This window comes from Bactrocera neohumeralis, chromosome 4 (assembly GCF_024586455.1).
Source record: "Bactrocera neohumeralis isolate Rockhampton chromosome 4, APGP_CSIRO_Bneo_wtdbg2-racon-allhic-juicebox.fasta_v2, whole genome shotgun sequence".
Taxonomy (NCBI): domain Eukaryota; kingdom Metazoa; phylum Arthropoda; class Insecta; order Diptera; family Tephritidae; genus Bactrocera; species Bactrocera neohumeralis.
The window spans coordinates 16,870,138-16,895,301 of NC_065921.1; the positions used below are offsets into that span (position 1 = coordinate 16,870,138).

The 25,164-nt window shown below is 32.7% G+C and overlaps 1 protein-coding gene across 6 annotated transcripts in view; it reads right to left on the reverse strand.

Annotated features, from left to right (window-relative positions):
- Positions 1 to 25,164, reverse strand: part of LOC126756811 (syndecan) — a 487,360-nt gene that overhangs the window by 31,258 nt on the left and 430,938 nt on the right. For 3 of the 6 annotated variants that reach the window (XM_050470213.1, XM_050470211.1, XM_050470212.1), the window contains exons 4-5: positions 8,502 to 8,784; positions 7,356 to 7,910 (exon numbers count right to left, since the gene is read on the reverse strand). In XM_050470213.1, coding sequence (XP_050326170.1) covers positions 7,356 to 7,910; positions 8,502 to 8,784 — 838 coding nt within the window. The remainder of the gene's footprint in view (positions 1 to 7,355; positions 7,911 to 8,501; positions 8,785 to 25,164) is intronic. The other 3 variants (XM_050470214.1, XM_050470216.1, XM_050470215.1) reach the window with 3 other exon arrangements.

Here is a 25,164-nt window from a genome sequence, read left to right on the forward strand (position 1 = left end):
TTTCCTTTTGATCGATTATTTGTCGTGAGGCTTGCTGCCAACTGCCATCACATACACAAGAACAAAACACTTTTATAACTTTGTGTGTGTGTGTGTTTGTTTGTTAAAAGTTGCCGACAAAGCGTAGGTGTGCTGCTGCAACTGTTGTTAACTCATTTCATCGCTGCTTGATGATGTGTTTGATGGCATTGTTATTGTCGCCAATTGTTTGCGCAGCGCTTAAAGCGAAATTTTTATAACAAATACACTTGTAAGCCTGCTGTGAACGCACACACAAGCAACTCACATGCATATTCAGAAATGTTTTTTGTATGTATGGTGTATAAATATTTCTTCAACTCATCGATGTTGCTGTTTACTAATGATGTGCGCTTTTGCCTGGCGGTAAGAAATACCAATACATGCATACATGCATATATGTTTACATATATGTATATACAAGTATTCAGATACACATATGCTTTCATACGAACGCATGCGTGTGTGCGTTTTTATAATGAGCAATTCATTTTGCGCCGAGATTTGTTTGTGCGACTGCTCTTTTCCACTTCATATATAAACACTAGGGTGCCCATTATTTTCCAAGTTAAAATTTTTGGCTCAAGCTCCCACTAAAATTTTAGCTTTTTTCCTCAAAAAAAGTATCCAACATAAACAAGCTATTTATTTTTCATGCCTAAATCATTTTACTTTTCTCATATATTTTGCATGAGATTTTATTATTTTTTGCAATAAAGTCTTAATCCCCAAAACCAAGGAACCTACATCTTTAATAATAAGATATTCTTATATCAGATTTTCTGCGCTACAAAAAAGGTCTTAATATTTTTTGCCGTAAAAAGCTTACTTTAAAAGTTATACGCTGTTAAAATTATGCATCAAATGTACTGTATTTACAAAGTACACCATGTCGTATGAGCAACACTGTGTAAATGACCTGTATGAAGGCTCAGTACATTTGAAATGTAAGTTTAACCGCGCATAACTTTTAAAGAAGTGGTTTCATCGAAAAAAAAATTGAAAAAAAATATATTTTGAAGAAAAATTTTGAAAAAAAATTTAAAAAAAAATGGAAAAAAATTTGTGCACGAAGATAATTTTTTAATTAAATTTGGAAACAAATTTTTGAAAAAAAAAATTCTTAAAAATTTTTCCAAAAAAAATTAGAAAACAATTTGTGCACGAAGATAAAATTTTCGAAGTTTTCGGTGTACTTGTTTAATGAAAATGATTAAAAAATTCAAGAATATGATCTAGGCACGACTTAAGTTGAAGATAAAGAAATTTAAATGGAAAATTTTTTTAGCTCCAAAATTGAAACTTCAAGCAGCGTCGGCAAAAAAATAAAAAATCAACTTGTTAAATAACGCACACCCTAAAATACATACATATACAATTCATCGCTGTATTTTTACTTCCATTCCTCTTTCTTACACTCAACTCCACCGCTTCGCCAACGTCATTCGAGACTTTTGCTTTGTACAGCTGCCTGATAATGAGCAACATTGGCTCAACATGGCGTGTATTTATATACAAGTATATGTATCTGTACTTTCATATTCCGCTTGTGCGCCCATAAGTATGCTTTTGATATGCACACAATCAGATTAAATCTTGTGTCAAAAATGGCATAACTTACATACAACGGCCGACAACAAAGGCTGTCAGTGAAGTCAAGGGCGAAAGGTGAAGGCGGCAAGTTGTTGGCAATTGCAGGCAATAATAAAAAGAAATGCAGAAAGGGAAAGAATTAAGTAAAGAGTGGCACAGCGAATGACTGATTAAGGTTATTATTGGTAAAATTTCAGGTATTGAGCATCTATGGCTTGGATATTGATGTGTTTTCGTGTAATTTTTATTGAAAATAGTACGATAATGAAATTTGTGTTATATTAACAGCTTTATAAATTGTAGGGTAACTCATAAGAACATCATAAATCTTAAATCAATAAATCAAGAAATCTGATTTAAGAAATCAGATTAAATTGAGAAAGTTTTCGGAGCATTGCTGGAGATTTTTCTTGCTATGTAAGCTTATGATAGGTTTGGTTTGAAAACTTGTTTATAGGCTCTACTCTTGTAGATATCCGTAGTACATTGTAACCTTCGAAATTTATGCTTCCAAGCTGTGATCTGGGGAAATCTGTATTGATCTATTCAACCTTCCTTCCGCAGCCAACGTATTCTACAGACCTATACCCAAGCGACTATTTCCTGTTCTCAGATCTCAAAGATCTAAAGAGTGTTCGCTGGGAAGACATTTTCGTCAAATGAGGAGGTGATCGCCGAAATTGAGGCCTATTTTGAAAGAAAGAGTCAAACGAACTACAAAAATGGTATCGAAAATTTGGAGGGTCGCTATAATCAGTGTATTACCCTTGAAGGGAACTGTGTTGAATACAAAAAAAGATTTTTTTCAAAAAATGTGTTACATAATAGTACGCCGGGTATTTTTCAATTGACCTGATTGATTTTGTCTTTTTATGCCATTTTGAGATGTAAATTTCTTCAAAAACAAACGACCTTTTTGGGAAGCCGCCAAGTCGTCAAAAAAATAAATAAATAAATAAAATTTTAATTAGTTCTTCGAACTTCTCTTCATCTATGATAGTACATATTAAAATTTTTTGCTGTATGAATTCGAATTTTAAGCAGAAGAAACTTCTACACAGCCTTTTTTTTGTCCTCCCGTAGATATATTAAAATATTGTAGATAATAAGCGTTCTCATGGTATCCTTTCGCTTTCGTATTTTTCTAATTTTTTTCATTAAATAACCTATTCGAACCATTTAACTATTTTTCGGAGAATAAGCCAGTAACTCGAAAGTATTGCATAGCTTGAGGCGCTATTCATATTTTTTGCGGCGATATTGTAAAAAATATTGTAAATATGGTTTGCATGACGTAAAATAATTTAAAAATCTTAATCGTATTAACATATGTGTATATAATTGATTTAAAAGTCTACAAATCAGTTTAACTGCTTAAATACTATATATGTATACATATGTATGTATATGTGTAAGTATTCTAGAAAAAATGCATAATAATATAAACGACTTACCTGCTTGCTGCAAATCATAAGTGTTGTAAACGTAATACTACACCTAAACACTTAACAACTACGATTATTGTAGTTTTAAAGCATACTTTTAGGCTGCATTAGCATTGCTAAATGCAATTAGGCTTATTTTAATTGAGCGCATTAATTTAGCGGCATTTCATTAAAATGTTGTGACTCATTGTAAACATGTTGTCTGCAACGGTGCCCAAATGCGCCCAAAAGTATGCAACAAAACTATTAATGAGTGATATTTATACGCTATTAATACGAATATTTGCATAACATAATAATAATTTAGTATTACAACAATTGATGTGGAAATATTATAACTAATATTGTGACTGCTGAAATTTTGTATTAAAAAATCAAAATATGTTTAATTTGGCATGCACAAATAATCACTAAAAATTACAAATTAAAAGTACTCCACTAATTAACTAGCTACAAATAATGCGAATGACAAGCAAATTTATACGCTGTGTGTTACAATTAATAAATTACAATACAAACAACATCTTTTACAACAACATTTGTTACATGAAACTACAACTACAATGTGCACTACAGTATGTACCACAAGTATGGAGACTACTTAGTGCGAGATTTTACATGAAACCGCAAATAATTTGGCGTCAATGAAATGGAAACACGAACCACTAAAAACGAACACACGCACACACATGTACATATGAAACGAAAACGGACCGGTGAAGGCATATGTGAGATGAGGCAATGGTTGTATGACTAAAATGGCGGCATGAACGTTTCGATGAGTTGAGTAATTTGAGCTTGTATGTGTATAAATGCTATGAAAATAAATATTTTTTATGCAAATAATTGGGCACATTGCAAACAAATAGGCTAGTATGCGACGAATATTGGTATCGACTGTAATGACCGTGTTGCAATGATTGAGTAAATCAAATGCATGAATGACTGCGTAATTGTGTAAACAAATCGACACGTAACACTGTGGCAACTGGATTAATATGCGGCATAAATATTTATTTATTCAATGTGAGTATGAATTTGTTTTTGTTGTTTTTATTTTTGCTTGTTATTCATATTTTGTTCAGCACTTTGCTTTGGGTGAGTGTGAGTGACTGCTTGTTATGGTGTGAGTAGTGTGAAAGAGAAAGCTATTCACTGCTTGTTTGGCAGTTTGCTAGACAAGGCGCAGATGAGGGCATGCAGCCAGCGCACATGAAGTTGGTTGAGCTACGCGCAGGCAGCTGTGGGCTGATGTGTTGCAGCGTTTTTTATACATTTTTTATTTTGATTTTAATTGCGCGCGTTTACAAGAAGCTTAGCTTTTGTGTTTTTTTGTAATATTTTGAAATTTTTTTCAGTAATTTTTCGAGTATTAGATCTTGCTGGAATTTTTGAACGCCAGTTTGTCAGTTTCAAAATTATTTAAATTATTTTCAAATGGGTTTATAGTCATAACCAAGGTGCAAAAAATAAAAAAAAAAATAAAAATTATTAAATATTTACAGTTAAATTGTAATAAAAAAAATAGCGGGAAATAAATATTTTTAAATTATCAAAATTTGCAAGCTGGCTTCGATATCAAAAAAAAAAATCGTTTTAAATAATTCCGTTTGGTTTAAATTGTAATAAAAGCTGCCTCCTGATTTTCAAAATATTTTTTTTTAATTCTGCTTGATTTACATTGCAGTGGAAACTTCTTCTTGCTTTCAAAATATGTAATTTGTTTTAATTGCAATAAGATAACAATTTGTAAAATATTTGGCCCTCAATGCCTTCTTAGTCGATATTTTAGCATTTTCTTCTTTAAGTAGATACTTTTTTTTACCACAAATCTTAATTAAATTTATCAAATTCTGATGCCATAGACTCAAAAGTTTTATTTTTTAGAAGGAATTCTTAATACTGTAATCAAAAATTTTATTTAGATCAACTTCTAATCAAACTGCTGTTGCTGCTCATATGAAGTATATATTTTTTTATTCCATAAATAAACCATTTTTTATTTTGTCACCATTGCCTTCAAACCCGAAAATATTTTTGCATGTCGTTTAGAAAAACAATGAATTTCATTTTTCGAAAGCGAGTTGGAGTTTTTAAACTTGTGTTCTTTAAAATCTGGTATCTTTACCGTTTTCAAAAAAAAAAAAATATTATTTTAATCAAATATTTTCCTATTTTCTCTATTAAAAATACTTTTCTACCGGTACTAATAATTAATTTTCTCTTCCTCAACTGTTCTCTCTCTCATAACATAATCTGTTTGTCTTTTGTTTCTAAATATTGAAAGCTGAGCGGCTGCAAATACATATTACATATAGCAAAGCTTTAGGCGCATTGTTTGTCAGACTAATATTTACTTCGTTGTATAAGCAAACAAGCTGAGTATATAAACAGCTAAGTGCTAAGCACTCTTTACAGAGTTGCATGATACACAACATCGAGCTTAGCCTATTGTAAACAAGGAGGTAATTGAATATAGTAGTATAGTTTTTGGCGCAAATATTGAAAACTATTGTTATACAAAACAAATTTAAAGTGCTCAGTGGCATGAGAGAGGAGAAGAAATAAATATTTTTAATAATGTAAAGGATTCGTATGCCGATATACGCAGTTGCTTACAGGCTATAAAAAATTGTCGTATACCTTTAGGCTGTCTTTTCTTTTGTCTGCGATTTGACGTCGAGAGAAAAAGAGAAACTTTCATACAATTTCAAATAAACAAAGCACCACAACTGGTTTGAAATATACGAGCTCGTTAAGTAATTCTTAGCATATATTTAGGAGCTTATATACTCGCCGTCCAAGTTTTTGGTAAAATTTATAGGTTGACGAAATTATTGCAGGCATTTAGTCAGCTTGGTAATTTAAGATCTCTTGCAGGTGGCAAATAAAAAATTTTGAATGCGAACAGGCAAGTTACTTAATTTAAAAAAAATGTAGTATACCTTTAGGCTGTTTTTTTGTTTTGTCTGTGATTTGGCAACGAGCGAAGAAGACATCTTTTTGATATGATTTTCAATAAAAAAGCACCAGAACAGATTGCTTTGCTAAGCAACTGGTTTGAAATTTTATGGGGTTGTTAAAACTTTTTAGCATACCTATAGGAGGTTATATAATATTTGTAAGTATAGCTTTCCGGTGCTCAGGTATTTTTATTTTTGCACAATGAGGGTTCAAAGCTTAAACTTTTTAATGATTAGCTATCTATGACTTGGCATCCAGAGAGAAAAGTGAGTTTTTGGAAATAACTCTAGCTGAACAAGGCGCCAAAATTTATTTTTAGTTTAAGAAACTACTCCGAAAGTATAGATTTAGGGTGATCAAGTATTTGTATTTTTGCGCTATTATTTTTTGATTGAGAAGCTATTTCGAATTTACATGAATTCGTTTGAAAAATTTTCATCATATTTCTAGGAGGTTATGTACTCTTTGTAAGTATACCTTTAGGATGCTCAAGTGTTTCTATTTTTGCGGTACTAGGGTTAAAAACACATTATGGTATTTAAATTGAACCTGTGAAAAGCTTGAATAAAAAAAATTAAAAATTTCCCTACATAATACGATTTTTTTATAAATGGGATATTTTATATACTCTTAGCTTGTCGATTGTAATTGTTGTACATACGAAGTAAATAGAGCCTGACAAGTGACATGCCTAATTTTTACGTAATGAAGATTAGTAATATATCCTTTCCAACCTCAGACCTCTTTAACGAAAAAAGTGTTAAAAAATTCCTCAAAAAAAAAAAAAAAATTATATGGCATCCTAAACCTGTTGCTTGGTTGCTGCTTCTCTCTTTTCTTCTTCTTCATTCATCGGACTTATAAGTAAATATTAAATAATAAACAAAAACAACACAAACTACAAAAACAAAAAAATGACACAAATAATGACTTCAACTAAATAATAAACGAAAAGTCTCAGCATGCGTCAGAGCATGGCCAAAATGCTTAAATGTGCACACAAATGTGATGAACAGAAACTAAATTACTGCAAGGACAAATAATTAATTGACAATGTGACAACCAAACTGAGCGCTGCATTAGCGTGACTAACCAAACAAAACAAAGAAAACAAAAAAGAAGACAAAAAAACGAGCAAACACAAAACACAAAAAGCGCACAGGAAAATCATAAAACAAATACTAAGTGGTAACCAACACAAAACCAACAACAAAAGCATGAAGTAATAATAATTTAAAAACCCTTCAGCAAATTTTAGGTAAAATGCACTAAACCAATAACAATTAAAAATAGGTAAAAGCAAATATATTTGGAAAACAAAGAAAAGCCACTGACGTTCAATGTCCTGGTCGACGCTGCCTCCGCTCTTGGTATTCGGCTCCGTGCCATCAATATACACTTCGGTATTGTCGTCCTCTTCGTGCACGCGACCGTCCTCATCATCCTCGTCATCGTCCTTGTTATCCTCATCGTAAGTGTCATCGAATTCATCCTCTTCATCAGCGTCCACAACATGCTCGTCTTCGTCATGCGACGAGCTAAAGATCGCCTTGTGATCATTGCTGCCGCTGCTGCTGCCAGTGGTGGTAGTGGTGGACGATGCGGTGGTGCTGCTTGTGTTGGTGCCATTCTCCACCGCAGCGGTTGGTTCTTTGCCCAGACCGAAATCGTTTTTGGGTTGATGTGGACGTTCAATGAGCACCTCGTGCTCATCATCGTCATCCACATCGCCCGTGTGATCATCGTCATCGTCGTCACGATCACCATCACCACTGCCGGCAAATGAGCCAGCGCCGCCCAGCTGCTGTTTGGCGTCGTCATCATCGCCTTCGCCGAGATCGAAGTCTTCGTCGTCTGTGTGCGCAGCGCCGCCTGCAGGGTAGTGAGGTGCTGCGGGTAAGTGGGTTTGTTGGACTTGGTTGGGGTATAGGTATGAGCCGCGATTTTTGCCCGCCGTCGCAGAGCTTGTGGTGGTGGTGATGTGGGTGAGAGTGGGTGTATTTTGATTTGTGGTGGTGGTGGATGGAGACGTTTGTTTCGTCGTGGTGGCTGTTGATATGAACGATGGCAATGATATTGATTTGATTGCATTAATGTCTTTTTAAAGTGTGTACAAATGTATGTGGGGAATTGCGATAAATTTTCATTAATTCAGTAGAAGGAAAGGTGGTGCAGTTTTTTTTATTCCGAAAGTATTGTCGCTCATTAACGGAACGGTACGGTTTGTTACAAAAAATTTCAAAATCAAAAGTGTGTGAGTGAGAAGAGTGTGTAGGTGAAATTTTGATAGTGAATTTTGTGGAGAGTGAGCGAGTGAGTGAGTATGACAGTGAATATGAGAGATAATTTGCGTGAGCGTATAGAAGATATACGTTGGAATGAATAGATGATAAATAAAGACGATAGTGAATGATATTGATTTATGTATGATATGTAGTTGAATATAGGCATTGAATATGAAAATGCTCGTATGATCTTTACCAATTGTATTGAGGCCAGTGTTGCTACCACTATTGCCACCGATGATGCCTGAATTGCTGCCGCTATTACTGCCAATGATTGTGCCACTATTCGTTTGATGATGAGTTCTACTGGTGATGAGATCGTCGTTGTCGTCGGTGGTCAAAACTGTATTATGTTTACCCGATTGTGTGTGTATATTGTTTCCGCGATGCGATGGCTGTAAATCGGTGGAGGAGTCTTCGTCATCTGGACCAAAACCGGAACCGGAATAATCGGGATCCTTGTCTAAATCATCGTGCAGCTAAAATAAGATAGGAAGAATATATAAAAATAATTAGTACTTTGAATGATTTATATATTTAAATCGATAAAACGAGATTTATCGATATTTTATAATCGATCATTACGAGTAAAGCAAGTGAGCAATTTTGAAATATAGTAATACGGTAATGGAAATTCCTTTGCCAAGGTCGAGTTATCGATGGGTTTAGTTTAGCAAGTGATTTAAATAAATAAAATGGTGATATCAAAACGGTAAAGTTTTTAGTTGAAAACGCAGAATAATTAAGAAATAAATAACCATTACTTTTTAAATAATTCAAAATAAAAATATCGATAATTTGTAATCTATTATCGATAAGTTTTATAACAAATAAACAGATGGCAATAACGCGCTGTTTTAGAAACGAGTTTTCTTACACAGATTTTTAAAAGAAGATGATTACATATTTAAACAAAAGATATCGATAAATTGTAGCAAACAAATTAAATCGAAAAGGCGGAATATAATTAACTATTATTCATTTAAATTAATTTACATTTTGCCTCTGAATAACGATAAGTTTTGAAGTTCCGATAATCGAATAAATTATCGATAACTTTTGTAAAATGTGACAATTATAACGAATAGCAACGATCGCTAATTTAAAAAATGAGCATATTGTATCAATTGCTATAACAAGACGATTATTATATATTTGGTCAAGTGATATCGATAAATTATGAACTATATAATAATATTAGTTTTAAAATGTAAAGCAGCTTTGCTCAATAGTTTTTGTGTCAAGCTATTGTTTGGTCTCCGAATCCCTATTTAAAATATGCAATCTCTGTAAAATTTCAAAAATATTCGAATACAGTTAAAGTAACAACTCGGGTTTTTAAATTAATTAAGAACAGCATTTGTTAGATAATATGGTTAAAATCGATTAACGGTGCTTATGAGAAGCATTTTGATTTGGAATTAAACTAATAAGGCTGTATGAAATTTTTATCGTTATCGATATATTGTTAAAATCGATAACATGTTGTTATCGAACCGGATTTGATTCGCTATTGAACTCATAAAATTGTAGGAAATTTACAGAATGAAATTTTTTGATGGAACTTTTTTAATGTTAAATTGTAATACTCGATATTTTCAATAAATTGCCGATAAAATTTGAAAAGTATACTTTTCAGAACAGATAAAGACATATCAAAAGGAGCCTTTTCCATTTTTAATCTTTGGTAATTTTTTTATTTTATCATAAGCGACAACAATCAAAATTATGAATTAAAATTTTATCGATTTATCGATATACAAAATTTTTTAAATCTTCGGAAGGTAACTTCTGGAGAGTTTAATACTAAACGCATTATACATACTAGTTATATGTAGTTTATTTGGAAATCCACACATTTTATCGATTAACCGATACCAAAAAGTATTTAAGTATTGGGTAGGTACCTGCTGGAGAGTCAAAAACTGCAAAAAGTTTAATTAAAGTATATTTGTAAACTCACAAAATGTATCGATTAAATGATATCAACAAATTATTAAAAAAAATTTTATCGGTGAACCGATACCAAACATATATATATATTTAAAGGTGTTTAAATTTTCGTTAGGTTCCTTCTGGAGAGTCAAAAATGGAAAAAATTTAATTGTAGTATATTTGTAAATGCACAATTAGCTGATGTCAAAAAATTATCGAAAAAAATATTAAAAGTTTACTTAAATATAATTAAAAAATATTTTTTAAAACATTTAGATTAAAACCTATGCTGGAATGTAATTATTCATCGATTAATCGAAAGCTTTGCGATACTGTAACAACGAAAAAGCTTTTCCTGGAAAGCAATAAATTAAATATTTAATTTATTAAAGCGTAAAATGATTAATTAATTAATTTATTTTCACTAGTCATTTACCGAATAACAACTGTTACCAAGAAAGTTTCAACCCAGCAACTTCTTAGCAAGCACAAACTTGACTGTGCCGCCACTACTGCAGAGCGCTTGCGGTTTGGCCAAACTCCTTGTGGCACATATTTATCCTAGCGCTGAAAAGGGTCAACACAAACGCCGCTTACATAAAATACGCTGCCACTTCGCAAATGCTTCAAGGCAATAGTGGAACGTATAACGGCATCCATGACACGTCTCTGGCTAACCGCAATTTATGTGTCCCCGAAGTGTCAGTGTGCCATTGTGTCACTGTGCTGGTGCGTGGCGCAAAGCGTTTGTGTGGCAATAACGCAATCGCATTTCTATTTGCGCGTGAAGCTTTTACTCAGCCGCTAATATAATGCGATCGCTAATATATATTTATGCGGTCGGTACATGCCTTTGTTCGGTATATATGTATGTATATGAATTTATGCCCGGCAAATGGCTTGGCTCGTCAGCGCGTTAAAGCAAATTTATGTTGTCCGTTATGCGCGCTCTTGTGCGTGGAAATGCCGTTGACGCGTGCAAAACTTTTACGCTTACAGCAGAAAATTGCAAAAGTTTCGTGCGCTTTTCTTTACTTTGGTCTAAGTTGTGGGGAGGTCGCATATCCGGTGCCATTCGCACGCAGGAAGTGGACGTGGAAGCGGAATGTAATTGAATTTAATTACAATTTTGCATTAAGCAATGTCTAATGCAGTTTTATTGCAATATTGGAAGGAGTAGCTTAAGTTAGAAGCGATTGCATATGCTTAGTGTTGTGTATTCGAAGCCGTAATAGGAATTTAGTAGACACACCCAGATTGGTAGTAAAGTAGATAAGATAATATTAAAGCAAGTTTATGATGGGAATAGAAAGCAGTTACCAAAGGAAGGTAAAACTTTTCAAAGCATGTGTATGATAGCTGCTACATTTCTAACGGTGCACCTTTTCTGCTATCGGTTACCACTTATCGATGTCATATTTTGCTGGTGAAGTTTCATATCGCAGCACTGCGGAAGTTATTAACTGTGTTAGACTTTCAGTTTAATATTTAGATATATGATTGAATATACTACATTTTTTGCTTTTGAACACTGGCAGTATGGTTTTGTTTTTTTTTAGAATTTCTGTATTCCTATTGAATACTATTTCAATAATCAAGTCCTTCTAGACGTTTTAATCTTAGCCTTTTGTTTCAAAAAGCAAAATTTATAAGGACCAACATTTCAATAGTTTGGAAATAACTTTGGTTTAATTCAACTATTAGAATATGACTCCAAATAATATCTGATTTATACACATAATGAACTATTTCGATAATTCAAGAGCGTGCGAAAATTTTTGGTTATTTTGATATTTGGCTAGAGATAACTCCGGTTGGACAGTATCCTACTATTTTCTGCACTTCCTAGACAATAGAAAATTGACGACTTAGTAAGGCAGCATTTTCAAAAACAACATGTGGGAAGTTAGGTGTTCAGAAACAATACATATGATCCAAATACCTTATTCCTTCTTTCATTATGAGGGTTTAGTGTGAAACTTTTGCAAAGTACTAATTAATGAAAAGAATTTTGCTGGTTGACCGGTTACACAGTGGCTCTCAATTTACCTAAAAAATATTTCAACTAATATTTTTTTTTGGTTTTGGTAAAAGTTGATAGATTTACATCTTATTAATTGATTGGGAATTCCAGTCTTTTTCAGAAAGGAAATGGAACTCTCTTGCGAACGATGTGACAAAGTTCGACTGTATTCGGCTTTTTAGGCGGCTACTAAATATTTCTTTGTCTCGAGCAAGTGTCGTTGGGATATTGGAAGGATCACTGAAAACCATTTTGAAAGATCATTTGGGCCCAAGAAAAGTTAAAGCAATTTTTTTGAAAAACAGTGTCGCGTTAACGTCTGTGAAGCAATGCTTTCCGACTACCAGAATGTCATGAAACGTATTACTTTTGGCAATAAGTCTTGGATCTATTCTTACGACACGGAAATCAATCAGCCGGATAACCTGGCAAAGTTGAGCCGAAGTCGAAAAAACCACGTCAAAGCAGGTCAAAGATCAAGGTTATGTTGAAAGTTTTCTTCGATTGTCCAGGTCTGATGTACTCCGAATCCCTTCCGACTAACCAAACTGCTAACAAGGAATATTATTTGAGTGTTATCTGTCATTTGCGTGAAGCTGTCGTGCTACAACCACCGTGTTTGCCTGATTTAGCTCCGTTCGACTTCTGGCTAGTCAGTAAACTCATAGGACCGCACCACGGAAACCTTTTTGAGTAAATTTAAGACGTTAAACGTGCATCTCATGAAAAGCTATTCCGGAAATTGACTTCACAACTGTTTCAGGACTAGGGAAAAGCATTGACGCAAAGGTATTGGGGTAAAGGGGATTACTTTTAGGAAGGTGACATAGATTTTGAGAAAAAAATTAAGAATTTCAAAACTATGAACAATATCTTACTATTTTTTGCTCATCGTAATACACTATAGTGGTCAGATGTCAAATATTTGTTCGTCGTCGTTTATAGCGTCGCCTTTGGCAATAAGGCATGCGAAATGGGGGGGGAGAAAAATATATATGCGATATCGTAAAAACTGAGGAGCTAGTTTTCGTATATACAGAGTGACGGATAGAGGATAGATGAACATGGCCAATTCAACTTAAAGCGTCACGAGGTCTTTTCTAGGCACTGAATAATCGCTTAGGAGTCCACTTCGAACTAAATGTTATAGTAAAATTTAAAAAAAGTGTTTACTGCATGTTGCAACATATGGCATGCGACAACATGCCGTTATATTTATATTACACGTTAGCGCCCACTTAGTAAATTTAGCTTAATTTCCGGTAGCTCTTGCGTGCAGTGAAGGAATGTTGACAAGTTTTTTTCATTTCTCCTCAACATTTATTGTTTGCAACAATTGTTGCATGCTGTTGCACGCCATAAGCAGCTACTCACAAAGTGCCAGCGGAGACTTACGTCTGATGCATTTTGAACAAAGCAATTTCGCAAAGTTGGTGTATGGGAAAAACGAAAATTGTTGAAAGAACAAATATATGTATATATAACTGTATATAAGTACATATAAATATATGTATATGATAATATAAATATTTAATGTATATCTAACAAGTAATAAAACTGTGGTCAGTGTGAATATTTAAAATTAGCTGCAAAAACATGTCGGCTTCATAGAGGAGTATGCCACGCATAGCTCCCTGGCTAACCCACTTTACGCCGTATTTTAGTTTTATATTTTTAGAAAACCATTTTGCTTACATTTTACTCCATTTTTTGAATTTAGAAAATTTTTTCCGCACCACGAGTTGCATGCGAGTTGGCAATTGCTCAAGTGCTTGCTGTTTATGCGTGCCACAATGGGCCAAGTGGCGGGCAATTGCTCGGCGCTCATTAGCAGTTTAGTTTTATTTGAAGAAGTTTTGTGCCGGAACCTACAAACAGCCGTACTTGTGATCATATACACATGCTTTAATATTTTTATGTGAGCAAAAACTACAGAAAGCAAGGAGTGAGTTTGAATGTGGCGCACTCAACGCACAGTTTTTCTTTTGATTGCCGGAAAGTGGGCAACAAGCACTAGTTTGTAATAGTTTTTATGCGAGAAAAAGTTGTGCAGTTTCACTTTTGTTGTTGGAGTGCGAAAGTGAGTTCAAGTAAGTTGCTTAGGGGAGTTGGAGTTTGAGTACTAATTTGAGTGTTAGTTGGAGTTTGTATGTGAAATCAAATTAGAGTTAAGGTTTGAGTATGAGTGCAGTTTTTATTTTTAAATTGTGATTTAAAGTGAGTTAGAATTTAAAAGTGAGTGAGCAGATAAAATTTGAGAGACTTCGAATATTGATTCGAATTCGGTCTGTGTTTGAGTTCTTTTGGCTTTGGAATTTGGGCACATATTTCTGTCAATTGCACTCTGATTTAATGTGTTATTTGAGCATAAAGCTAAATTTTAAATTGAGTTTGAATAGAATTTTTAAAATCATTCGAATTTACGTTGTTTTTGAATTTTTTTTTTGTTGAATTGGATACTAATTATGTGTTTGCTATTTAACGTCATAATTTGAGTTTTAAATGAGTCGTATTTGAGTACTTGAGTGCTAGAGCTGTTAATTTATAATTCTATTTTGAACTTAGTGAAGTCATTGGATATTTTTTTTCCTCGTTTGAACCTAGAATATGAATTTAATTTGAACTTTGAGTTAAAGCAACAATTTGAGTTTGATTTTAAAACCTAAATTTACTTCAGTGTTGAATTAGCGTTTGATATTCAACTTAAGTTTGAGTTGAGTTGGAGTGTAAGCACATGTTTCAATTTTTTGTTGAGTTTGAGTTATTATTTGAGTTAAAATTTTAATTTAATTAAATTTCCCAAATGTAACACAAATGATATTTGTATGTAAAATTTGAGTGAAACTTGTTTTTAAATCTTTGAGTTATTTTGAAAATTTCTTGGTGTTATTTAGTTTTATATTTTGAGTTCGGTGGTTCATATGAGTTATACAGTGCGTTTTCTGAGTTTTCTTCTCTTGACTTAATTTTTGAGTAATTTTAATTTTTAATTTTAAAATTTAATTTTTTCTCAAATTATACTTTTTTGTAAATTTTGAGTGAAACTCATTTGGTTTTAACATTTTTGAGTTATTTTGAAAACTCCTGTGTGTTATTCCGTATTTTATTTAAAATTCATTGGCTCATATGAGTTATTCTGAGTTTTTTCTTTTGAGTTATTTTTTAAGTAAGCGTTTTAATTTAATATTAATTTAAGAGTATATCCATAAGCAGCTCATATATTATTTAAATGTAAAATTTGAGTCATTTGTTTTTAAAATGTGTGAGTTATTTTGAAAATTTTTTTGTTCTGTGACTCATATAAGTTACTCTAAGTAAAATTTGAGTGAAATTCATTTGCTTTTAACATTTTTGATTTATTTTGATAACTTCGCTGACTAATTGTTTTAGTTTGATGGCTCAAATGGGATATTCTAAGTAAAATTTTAATGAAAGTTATTTGTCCTTAACATTTTTGAGTTAGTTTGAAAATTTGTTTGAGTTGTTTTTTGAGTCCGTTGGCTCAGATAAGTTATTTCTCGTTGATAAATTTTTTTTGTTGTGAGCTCTTTCTGAGTAAACTTTTTAATTCCATTTCCATAACAGCAATAAATGATATTAGTAGATATTGGTATAAAAAGTTTGAGTTAAACTCACTTGTTTTTAATATTTTTGAGTTATTTTTAACTTTATTTTAAGGTTATCTGTCGGTTAGGTCGTAATATTATTTAAAACTTATTACTTCTTTACATATTTGATTTTTTCTTTTAAATTTGCTTTAAGTGACTCTGATTTCCTGATTCTAAAGTTTAAAAAAGAAATAAATATATATTAATTCAGCTAGATTTCGCCTTATGACCCTCAATCGCCAGTTATGAACTATGGCTTCCAAACAATTAGCCACAGCTTAACTCACAGCCTTTAAGGCAGTCATCACATTTTTATGGCAAACACAATTTTTTATGACGAGCACAACAATATCGTTTAATTACAACAACAACAACAACAACAAATATATTGACGCTAAAAGTCGAACAACCAACTTTAATTGCTGTATAAATCACATTAATTGCACGGACTTCTCACAGCAGGAGCAACAGCCAGAGCAACGAGAGAGCTCGGGTGGCAACTTGAAAGTTCAAATGTTTGCAGTAACGAGGTCAGGCCATAAACAAAACTGTCTAAATAATATTAGATGTACAAGCAACAAAAATATTTACGAGTTTTCGTGCTTAACAAGATTTACACAAGGATGCCAGATTGTGCGGAAGTTTATTTATAACTTTTTTTTTGATTTTTATGATTTGATTTATTTGCGTTAGTTTGGAGTTGAGCCTGGCTTTAAATTTCTGGGGTTTTTTTTTAATATTTTTCTTCACAGTTTTGGTTTCTATGCCATTTTAGTGTATTCTACTCTCAATGTTTGTAATAAAGAGGGCTTTCTTCCGAAAAACTGTTTTGTTCGCACTTTGCAAAACCGTTTCTTTCCAAAAAAGCAAAAATTTATTTCATAAATTTCGCTACAAGCCAAAGCCACAACCGAGTTTGCTTCAGCTTTTTTTCACACAGCCGTTTTGTTGGACTTTCATTATAATTCACAGCTGATATTTATTACAACCAAATTTACAGTTTTCCACTTTGTTTAACCGCTAATTGCAACTGCTTTCAAATTTTCCGTAAACTTTTTTCCATGCAATTTTTTTGCTCACATTAGACTCATTTAAAGTTTTAGAAACAGTTTTCGGCTTATATAGAACTCTGCATCAAATTTTAGGTCAGAAAAATATTTTTTATTGAAAAATGTTTGAAATTTTACGTTAGAATTTTTTTTATAAAAAATGTGGGCAATTTTATACGAACAAATTTTTTATATTTTGCCCTCATAAAATTGGCATTTTGATATTTGGTGGCGCATATGAGTTTTAATTTTGCACACACATACGTACATATTTAATTACAAGTGTCATCAGAGCATAACAGTTTTCACATGGCTGCAAGTCAAACATATGCCTAACAAGCCAAAAAGGAAGAAATCATCATATAACACTAATTTTCAGCTAATTAACACAAGTTTGGCGCAAATAATTTTGTTCAGCAAAAAAAAAATAAAAGTAAAAATAACTCTGCATAATTCTTCCATTTAAAAAATATAAATTTTGTAACGGAAAAAATAATTGGAAATTTGAAGGCAAGCTTCGGGTATAATAAATTACACTTTAATACCAACATGGTACAGTAAATTCAATAAAGGATTTTTTTTCGTGATTTTTGTCAGATCACATGTTAGTGACCCAAGTGTGTTTTTGTGCGTAAATTGTATGTATGTTATAATACTATTGTATATTCTACCCAATCAAATAAATATTATTTTTACTGCATAATGAAATAGTGTTGAAGTATTACAATATACTGTAAGCATGCAAATTTGCTTTCTAAGCGACTTATTGAGACATAATTTTAAAAATCAAACAGCAGTTTTTACAATATTTGTAGAAATGGGTTCGAAATACATATTTCATTTCAGCTTTTCTTACGAAATTATTTCCAAGTTTTGAGGAAAATTTTTGCTTATTAAAAAAGTATTTTGAACGAGTGAAGTATTACTCTCCAAAATCACTTTGGGACACGGTATCTCATATAGTTAAAGGTTTGCGAAAATTTGGAAAATTTAGAAAGTTCAGAAAATGTGGTAAATGTTAAAGTTAATTTTAAGTAAATCATGAAAGAAATGTCCCAAAAAATGTCCGGAAAAAATTCCCTACAAATATGCCAAAAAATCATTAAGAAAAGTATGTTTCGATTTAACAATAATATTTGCAATAATGTTGTGAAGTTATAAAAAATTTCTATAAAAAAAGTTTCTCAGGAAAATTTCCCAAAATTTTATCAACTTTCCAAAATTTGATTAAATGAATTTAAGCTAAAATTCATAGTGAGGGAAAATTATTCTTTCTTGGAATTTAAAATTGATTATTTTATAAACTATGAAAAAAATTTCATAAAAAATGTCCCTAAAATTTTCACAAAAACATTCAAATATTTGTAAAATTTCGAAATATACATTAAAACATTTTAATATAAAGAGACAACGGCAAGGCATGTCGCCCGTAGGAATGAAAAAATTCAATTCAGAAAGTATTCGAGGCGGTACCCGGCGGAGTAAGAAGAAGTAAAATAGTTCTAATTGACATTGTAAATTTTTCGCTTTGGATTCCAAGGCTTTTCTAAACAAAATTTATGCGGTTCATAATTACAATTTCTATAATAAAGGGAAAGCACCTCAAAAAGTGCTGTGGAATATAATTTCTTAATATGTACGAACATATTCAAACACATTTTTGGACATCTTTGTTTGGCAAAAAATAAGGAATTAAGGATAGTGATACATAGCTGTTAATAAAACGTAGATAATTTTCAAAAATACTCAACAAAAAACGTGTTTCAAAAATTGAACTGCGCTGAAGGTTTTTTTCTCAAACTAAAATATCGTGTACAATTAAGTATTATTAACTTTTATGAAAGAAATAAGTTTTTAGTTTGTTAAAAATTAAGAAAAAATATTTTGCATAGTTTCTAGCAAGCAATAATGCTCAGAGCATTGCCACAGCAAAAACGGAAATATTTTAAAAATCTACACCAAAACAGCCACCGCCTTCAAGTTGAAGGGAGAACATTTACATTTTGATGCAAATTTTTTACTTTCAACCAGAAATTTGAACTTTCCACGCCGACAAACTTAAGTGAGCAGAAATGCAGAAACTGAAGTGAATATGTAGAGAAGAAAAAAAAGGGCAAAACCAAGCAAGGGCTCAGAAATATTCCGAAATACAAGCAAGAACAAAATTTATGCATAATGTGAGTGAGCGAACGAATGAGGGTAAATTTGCGAAACCAAAACGTGAGTGACATTTAACGCAGTTTGAAATTTGCACCTTTTATGGGGGGCAAACATTTCAAAAATTCCCCCTTTTTGTTGGCAAGCATTGCGCAAAACTTGAAAGCAGAGCATGCTCTATATTTATGTTTGTTTTACAACGTCGGGGTGTACGGAGAATTTTGTACCGAAAATAGAAATTTCCATGCAAATTTAATTTGGCAACGACGAACACTTAAAATATGCCAAATTTAGCTACAGCCATTGAGAGCGCAGGGGTTGAGCTGGAGTGCGAGACTAGGTGTGCTTGAAAAAAATGGCATGAGAGAAATAAAATTAGTGGTGAGTGGAAGCGCGACGGTGTGGCATTTTGCTGTCATGATGCCGCCTCAAAGTCGACCGAGCGAGAAAATGGAAAAATAACTGTACATTTTATATGAACACGTTGGCTGCGGCGGCGTTTGTCGGCTGACTAAGCCTAACTGTCACGTGCTGATTGGGGTTGTTGACTGTGCCAAAAGTTGCCGTTATGTTAAATTTGTAATTTTTTTGGTCTCAATTCTAAGAGTTGAGTGTGGAATTTGACAAGCCAAAGCTATTTGAAGCTGTCAAAATAAGTGACTAAAGTTTTAGGTAGAGTTTTCGGTAAAGATAAATGTTGTGGTATTGAAAAGTTTGAAGGGGCAAAGTTACTATAATATGACATAAATTAGAAATAAATATATTTTGATTAAAAATATGGAGCGAAATAGCATAGAGCCATAAACATGTTTTGTAAAAATTTGACTCTAAATGTAATGATTATGAGCTTCTTATTCAAATACTTTAGACTAGGCACATAGTGGCGCGTGGCGCCATTGCAGCGCTGACAGCAAACAAAATTCAATTATGATCACAAGAGCGCATTCAGTATGTTAGATTTAGTTATCATGAACGTATTGGAACACACTTTTTTCTTATTTTTGATCCACTGTCCCCACAGCCTAAGCTTAAACCTGCTTTAAGCACACAAAACCAAAATCAAAATTTTTTTCATAAAAAAAAGTTAACAATTTTTAACCCAAAAATGCTGCCGTCAGCTCCCCACCACACATCTGTGCATGCAGCCTCAAAATTCATGTAGAAAAAGAACTTTCGCAAAAATTTGGTTTACTGCCCTTTGGCTCAATCATTTTGCCGCTGGCCTGTCAAACCATTTACCAAATTTTTTTCTTTGCCTAAAAAATTTCTCCATCAACTATGTCACTAAGCCTTTGGCACTGTAGGCTTTCACCACGTTTGCGTGCTTTACAACTGTAGTTGGCTTTTCCGACCCCTTGCCTCATCGCCACACCTCCGCCAGCGCTTATTGGTTGCTTTGCCAAGCTTAATGGCGTTGCCGCCTGAATGACGTCATTGAAATTCATACATGACCTATTTGGAGCGCAAGCCTAGTGCACAAGTTTTCCTTACCACTGCCAGATTTGCAAATGAGCAATAGCAACAACAACAACAGCAACTAAAAAGAGTGCGCAGGCAAATGGCAAAGGCCCAAAAATCAAAATTTCACAGAAGAAGCTGGCAACTTGGAGCGAGTGGCTTATGAAAGGCCGGTGGGTAGCTGCAGTGCAAGCAACTGACGCAGATAAAATTCGCAATTTTCCGACTCGGCCGGGCAGTGCGCCTATCTAAGTACACACACATATATATGCATATACACGTGCACACAATAGTGTCCGTCCACACAAAATTAGCTGCAAAAATGTTTCATTATAAAATGTGAAATTTATGCACACAGGCATCTCTCACATCTCACAGGCATTTTGTGACAGCTGCCTTTGCATAGCATTCTTACTTTTCTATTAAAGTCAGACATGTGTGTGTGTGTGTGAGTGTGTCACTGTTTCGCAAATTAAATTATTGCCAGCTGCCAGCGAAAATCTTTATTAAATTGTTCCACTTTGGAGTTGGTTGGGTTGTGGTGTTGTTGAATATTTAAAATATTTTTTAATTAATTTTAAATAACGGTTAACGGTTGTGTGTTGGCCAGCATATGTATGTATCTATTTGAATATGTTTATATATATTTACACATTTATAGTACAAAAGGCAAAAGTAATCAAGTATATGCGGCGGCTCACTTTGTTGAAGCGGATATTGAATTAAGGTTTTTTGTTTGTTCCGTTATGATAGTCAGAGTTCCGTTAGGGATCGGGCAAACTTCAAAAAAATGTGGCTTAATAAAGGAAATCAAAGTTGAAAGCAATTAAAAGACTGCCAGAGGCTGTAATATATACAAGGGTGGTGGTTAATAGTTTTAAGGTTTGGGTTAAAATTTGTGGTAGTGTGGATATGCAAAAAGTAAAAATGTCGAATACAACAAAAAAGGAAAAAAATACTCTGATAGGCTAATAAGCCATGCATAGATTAGTTTTTTTTCTAATTTTTAGCTAAAGAATATAATATATTGGAAATTGAAATCCGGAAATTTTCATAAAACAATTATTTTTATGTTTGAAGTTGGCAACCCTGACTTTTTTTTTAAATAACCAAAACTAAATCATAAAAGTGATGTGAAAATCTCAAAACCACCTTCAGTTGTTGACAAACATTCAAAAAAATGTTAAGCAAAAATTAATTTTATATTTTATATTGGCAACTCTGATAAAAAATGTCTATAAAAAATCATAAAATTAATAACTAAAACCAATGTGACTCCTGCCAAACTAATTAGGATAGAAAAACTAAACTTTAGAAATACTACTAAGTAAATTATTTTAATTTTTGAAGGTGGCAACTCTAACGGATATAACAGAAATTTAAAAAAAAAGAAACGCAAACGCCCGACGCGGATATTAACCTTTCAAAATTAAAATAAGTTACTGATATAAGTTTTAGAAACCAATTTATGTCTTTATCTCGCAATTTGGCAACTCTAAAAAATATTTCTAAAAAATTCAAAAAATTAAGAATTAAAAAAGTAAGCGGCTCCTTAAAAATTAACTAAGATAGTAAAATAAATTTAAAAAATATTACTTAATATATTATTTTTATAATTTATGGTGGCAACTCTCAAATTGAAAAAGCGAAAATTTAAAGAAGGAAACAACTTACACGCATGTAAGTGCTTCAAAACTAAATTAAGTTGTTTATATATATTGTAGAAACCAATATAATTGTATACTAAATTGGCAACCCTAAATAAATATTTTTCAAAACAAATTGCAGTAAACTAATAACTCAGTTTCGCAGCTCCTCAAACCTACCTAAGGTAATTGTCTTTATTTAAAAATGTTGCTGAAAAAATTACTACCATATATTAAGGTGGCAACTCTTCAATAAATTGATATCTATATTTTTTAAAATCACTATGAACTATAATGGATAAATGTGTGTACTGAAAAACTCAATTAACTTGTAATAAGTTTTAGAAACCATGCTTTATTTTAAATTGGCAACCCTAAAAACTATCTTCAAAATTAAAAAAAAACTGCAACTATGCAACTAATCACTAAAAGGCATGCCACTCTTACAAAACTCATGCAGATAGTGAGCTTAAATTTTAGAAATATTGCAAATGAAATAATTTGTATACTATAAGTGGCAACTCTTAAAGCGCATATTGCAATAAATTCTTTAAAAAATAAAAGTTTCACAAACTTTAACGGATGTAAATACTTCAAAATTTATTAAGTTTTCGATATAGATTGTAGAAACTATTATTTTTTATTTTCAGTTGGCAACCCTAAGCAAATTTTTTAAAGTATTAAATCTTGCGTATATAATAAATTAATATAAATCGATTACTGATAAATATTGAACATCCATTAAGTGTCTAATTTTGTTTTACAAATATTGTAAATTATATTTTTTTTAATACTTCAAGATTTACTTATATACTAAAATAAAATACTGAAATCTACCAAATTCCTTTTTAAAATACTATATAATTCATTATAGCCTGTTTTGTTGGAAATATTTTTTTTATTAAATGAAACGAAGAAAACTTTTGTAAAAAAATAAAGTATGGCAACAAAACCATCCTGCAAACCCATATCTCTGCTCCGAATTTCAACACTTCCGTTTTACTAAAATCAATGAATTTCACATTTCATATTTTTTCTTGTCATCTGCGGCTGTGGAACAGTCTCATAACCGTAAATGCACGAAAATACCGTAAGCATAAAAATAAACCAGAGTTAAAAATTCAATTTCACTAAATAAATAATTTCCTTTTTTATTTTGTTTTGCAATTTTTCCAATTTTTCGCCAGCATTTATATTCGATTTTGTTGCTCATTGCCTTGCGTTCCTGGCAAATAATGCAATTTCGGTGGCACTATTTGGAAACTATGGCAGTTAGTTGGTTGATTTTCACAACTTTGCGGTTGCGGCTGGCCTGTAAGAGGATTCGGCCGCACCACTGTTGCTTGACTGCTTTGCCTGACACACATTCAACGGCAACAGTGGTTGAGTAAGTTGGCTAGCGGCACATTTCGTAGTTAAAATGAAATCGCAATCGAAATCGAAGTGAAATACGCTGTTGCATAAAAGATGCGCTTTTTATTGAATATCCTTAATGCCAGCTGAGCCTCGCTTTCAACATGCCTCTATGTATACAGTGGTATACCATGAAAGTGGTTGGTAGAGGGAGGATGGTGTGGGGGAGAGCATACATTTCAACTGAGCCAACAATTTGCTGATAAAATGAAAGAAAGAAATCAAACGGTTCAAATGGCGATATTTGTTGGGAATTCGCTGCACCATTCACTGCTGCTTATTGCTTTCTCGCTTTCTCTTGTTCGCTCCCTCTCCCTCCCGTCACTGCCTTTGCCAATTTGCTGCAGTTTGTCCATCAGCTATCTGCACTCCACGCAAAAGCCTCTTTGCCTCAGCTGCGGCGGCCGTGCTCGGCGAGCAACTGTGAGCATTCTACAAGCAAACCAAATTAAAAACTTTTTCCATTTCCTGCAAATGCAGTCAAAGGCAGCAGCAAACAAGCAGCGCATTTGCCGTCAATGCAACTCCGTAACGGCACTACTATACTTATGCAACTGTGGCTACAAAAGCTGAGTGGGACGTCAGCGATAACGGCGACCGACAGCGATGACGAGAAGCACATCGACGAGATCACTCGACTCGATTCAGTGAATGCCAAAGTTAAATTAGGAAAATTGTTCGCAACAAGCTTTTAACCACGCACTCACTCACGCGGCTGAACAGCGTCAGATGTAGCAGTTTGTAAGGCGCAGCTGAGGCGTATACTCGCGCACGCACTATGCTGCCCTGTAGGAAATCGCAAGTAAGTTAGGGATATTTATATGTGAGAAGTGGGGATATTTCGTCAAAGCGCTGATCAGATTAATTAGAACGATTTTTCCTAAACTTTTTTGGCAACGAAATTTATACCGTTTTTTAAATAAAATTTTTTACATATCTCTTGGAATTATTTAGTGTACCATTTTGAATGGCAAGAACTTATTTTAAAAAGTTTAAAAAAGGGAAATTTTTGTATTGTAGGGAAATTTTTATTATAGAATTTTATTTAACATAAAATAGATAAAATATAATGTTAATAAAATTCGGGAAGAAAATATCCCTGCCATACAAAAATTTCCCTTCTTTAAACTTAAAAAATAAGAACTTTTCATTCAAAATAGTATAATACGTAATGTCAAGAGATAGTAAAAAATTTAAACAAGGGACATTTTTTAATGCTAGGGAAACTTTATTTCCGAATTTTATTTATATTATATAAAATAAAATTTGTCTGCCATAATATTAAAAAGAAGGGTGTATTACGATATCTTTTGTTTTCTTTTTAGTCGATAGCTCTCCTTTTTTGTCTCTTTTGACATCTCCATACCATTATTTCTTTACTTTTTCCACATCTTCGATATCAACGCCAATAACAGAAGTGATAAACAACACACTTGAGGTAAGTGAGATCTTATTAATGTATAATGACATAAAATCTGAAGACTGCAGTACTAGAAGCATTCTACCTCCTTCACAAGTTCAATTTCCAACAGGGTACTACCAATGCCAACCGCATGCTTTGTTATTGGCT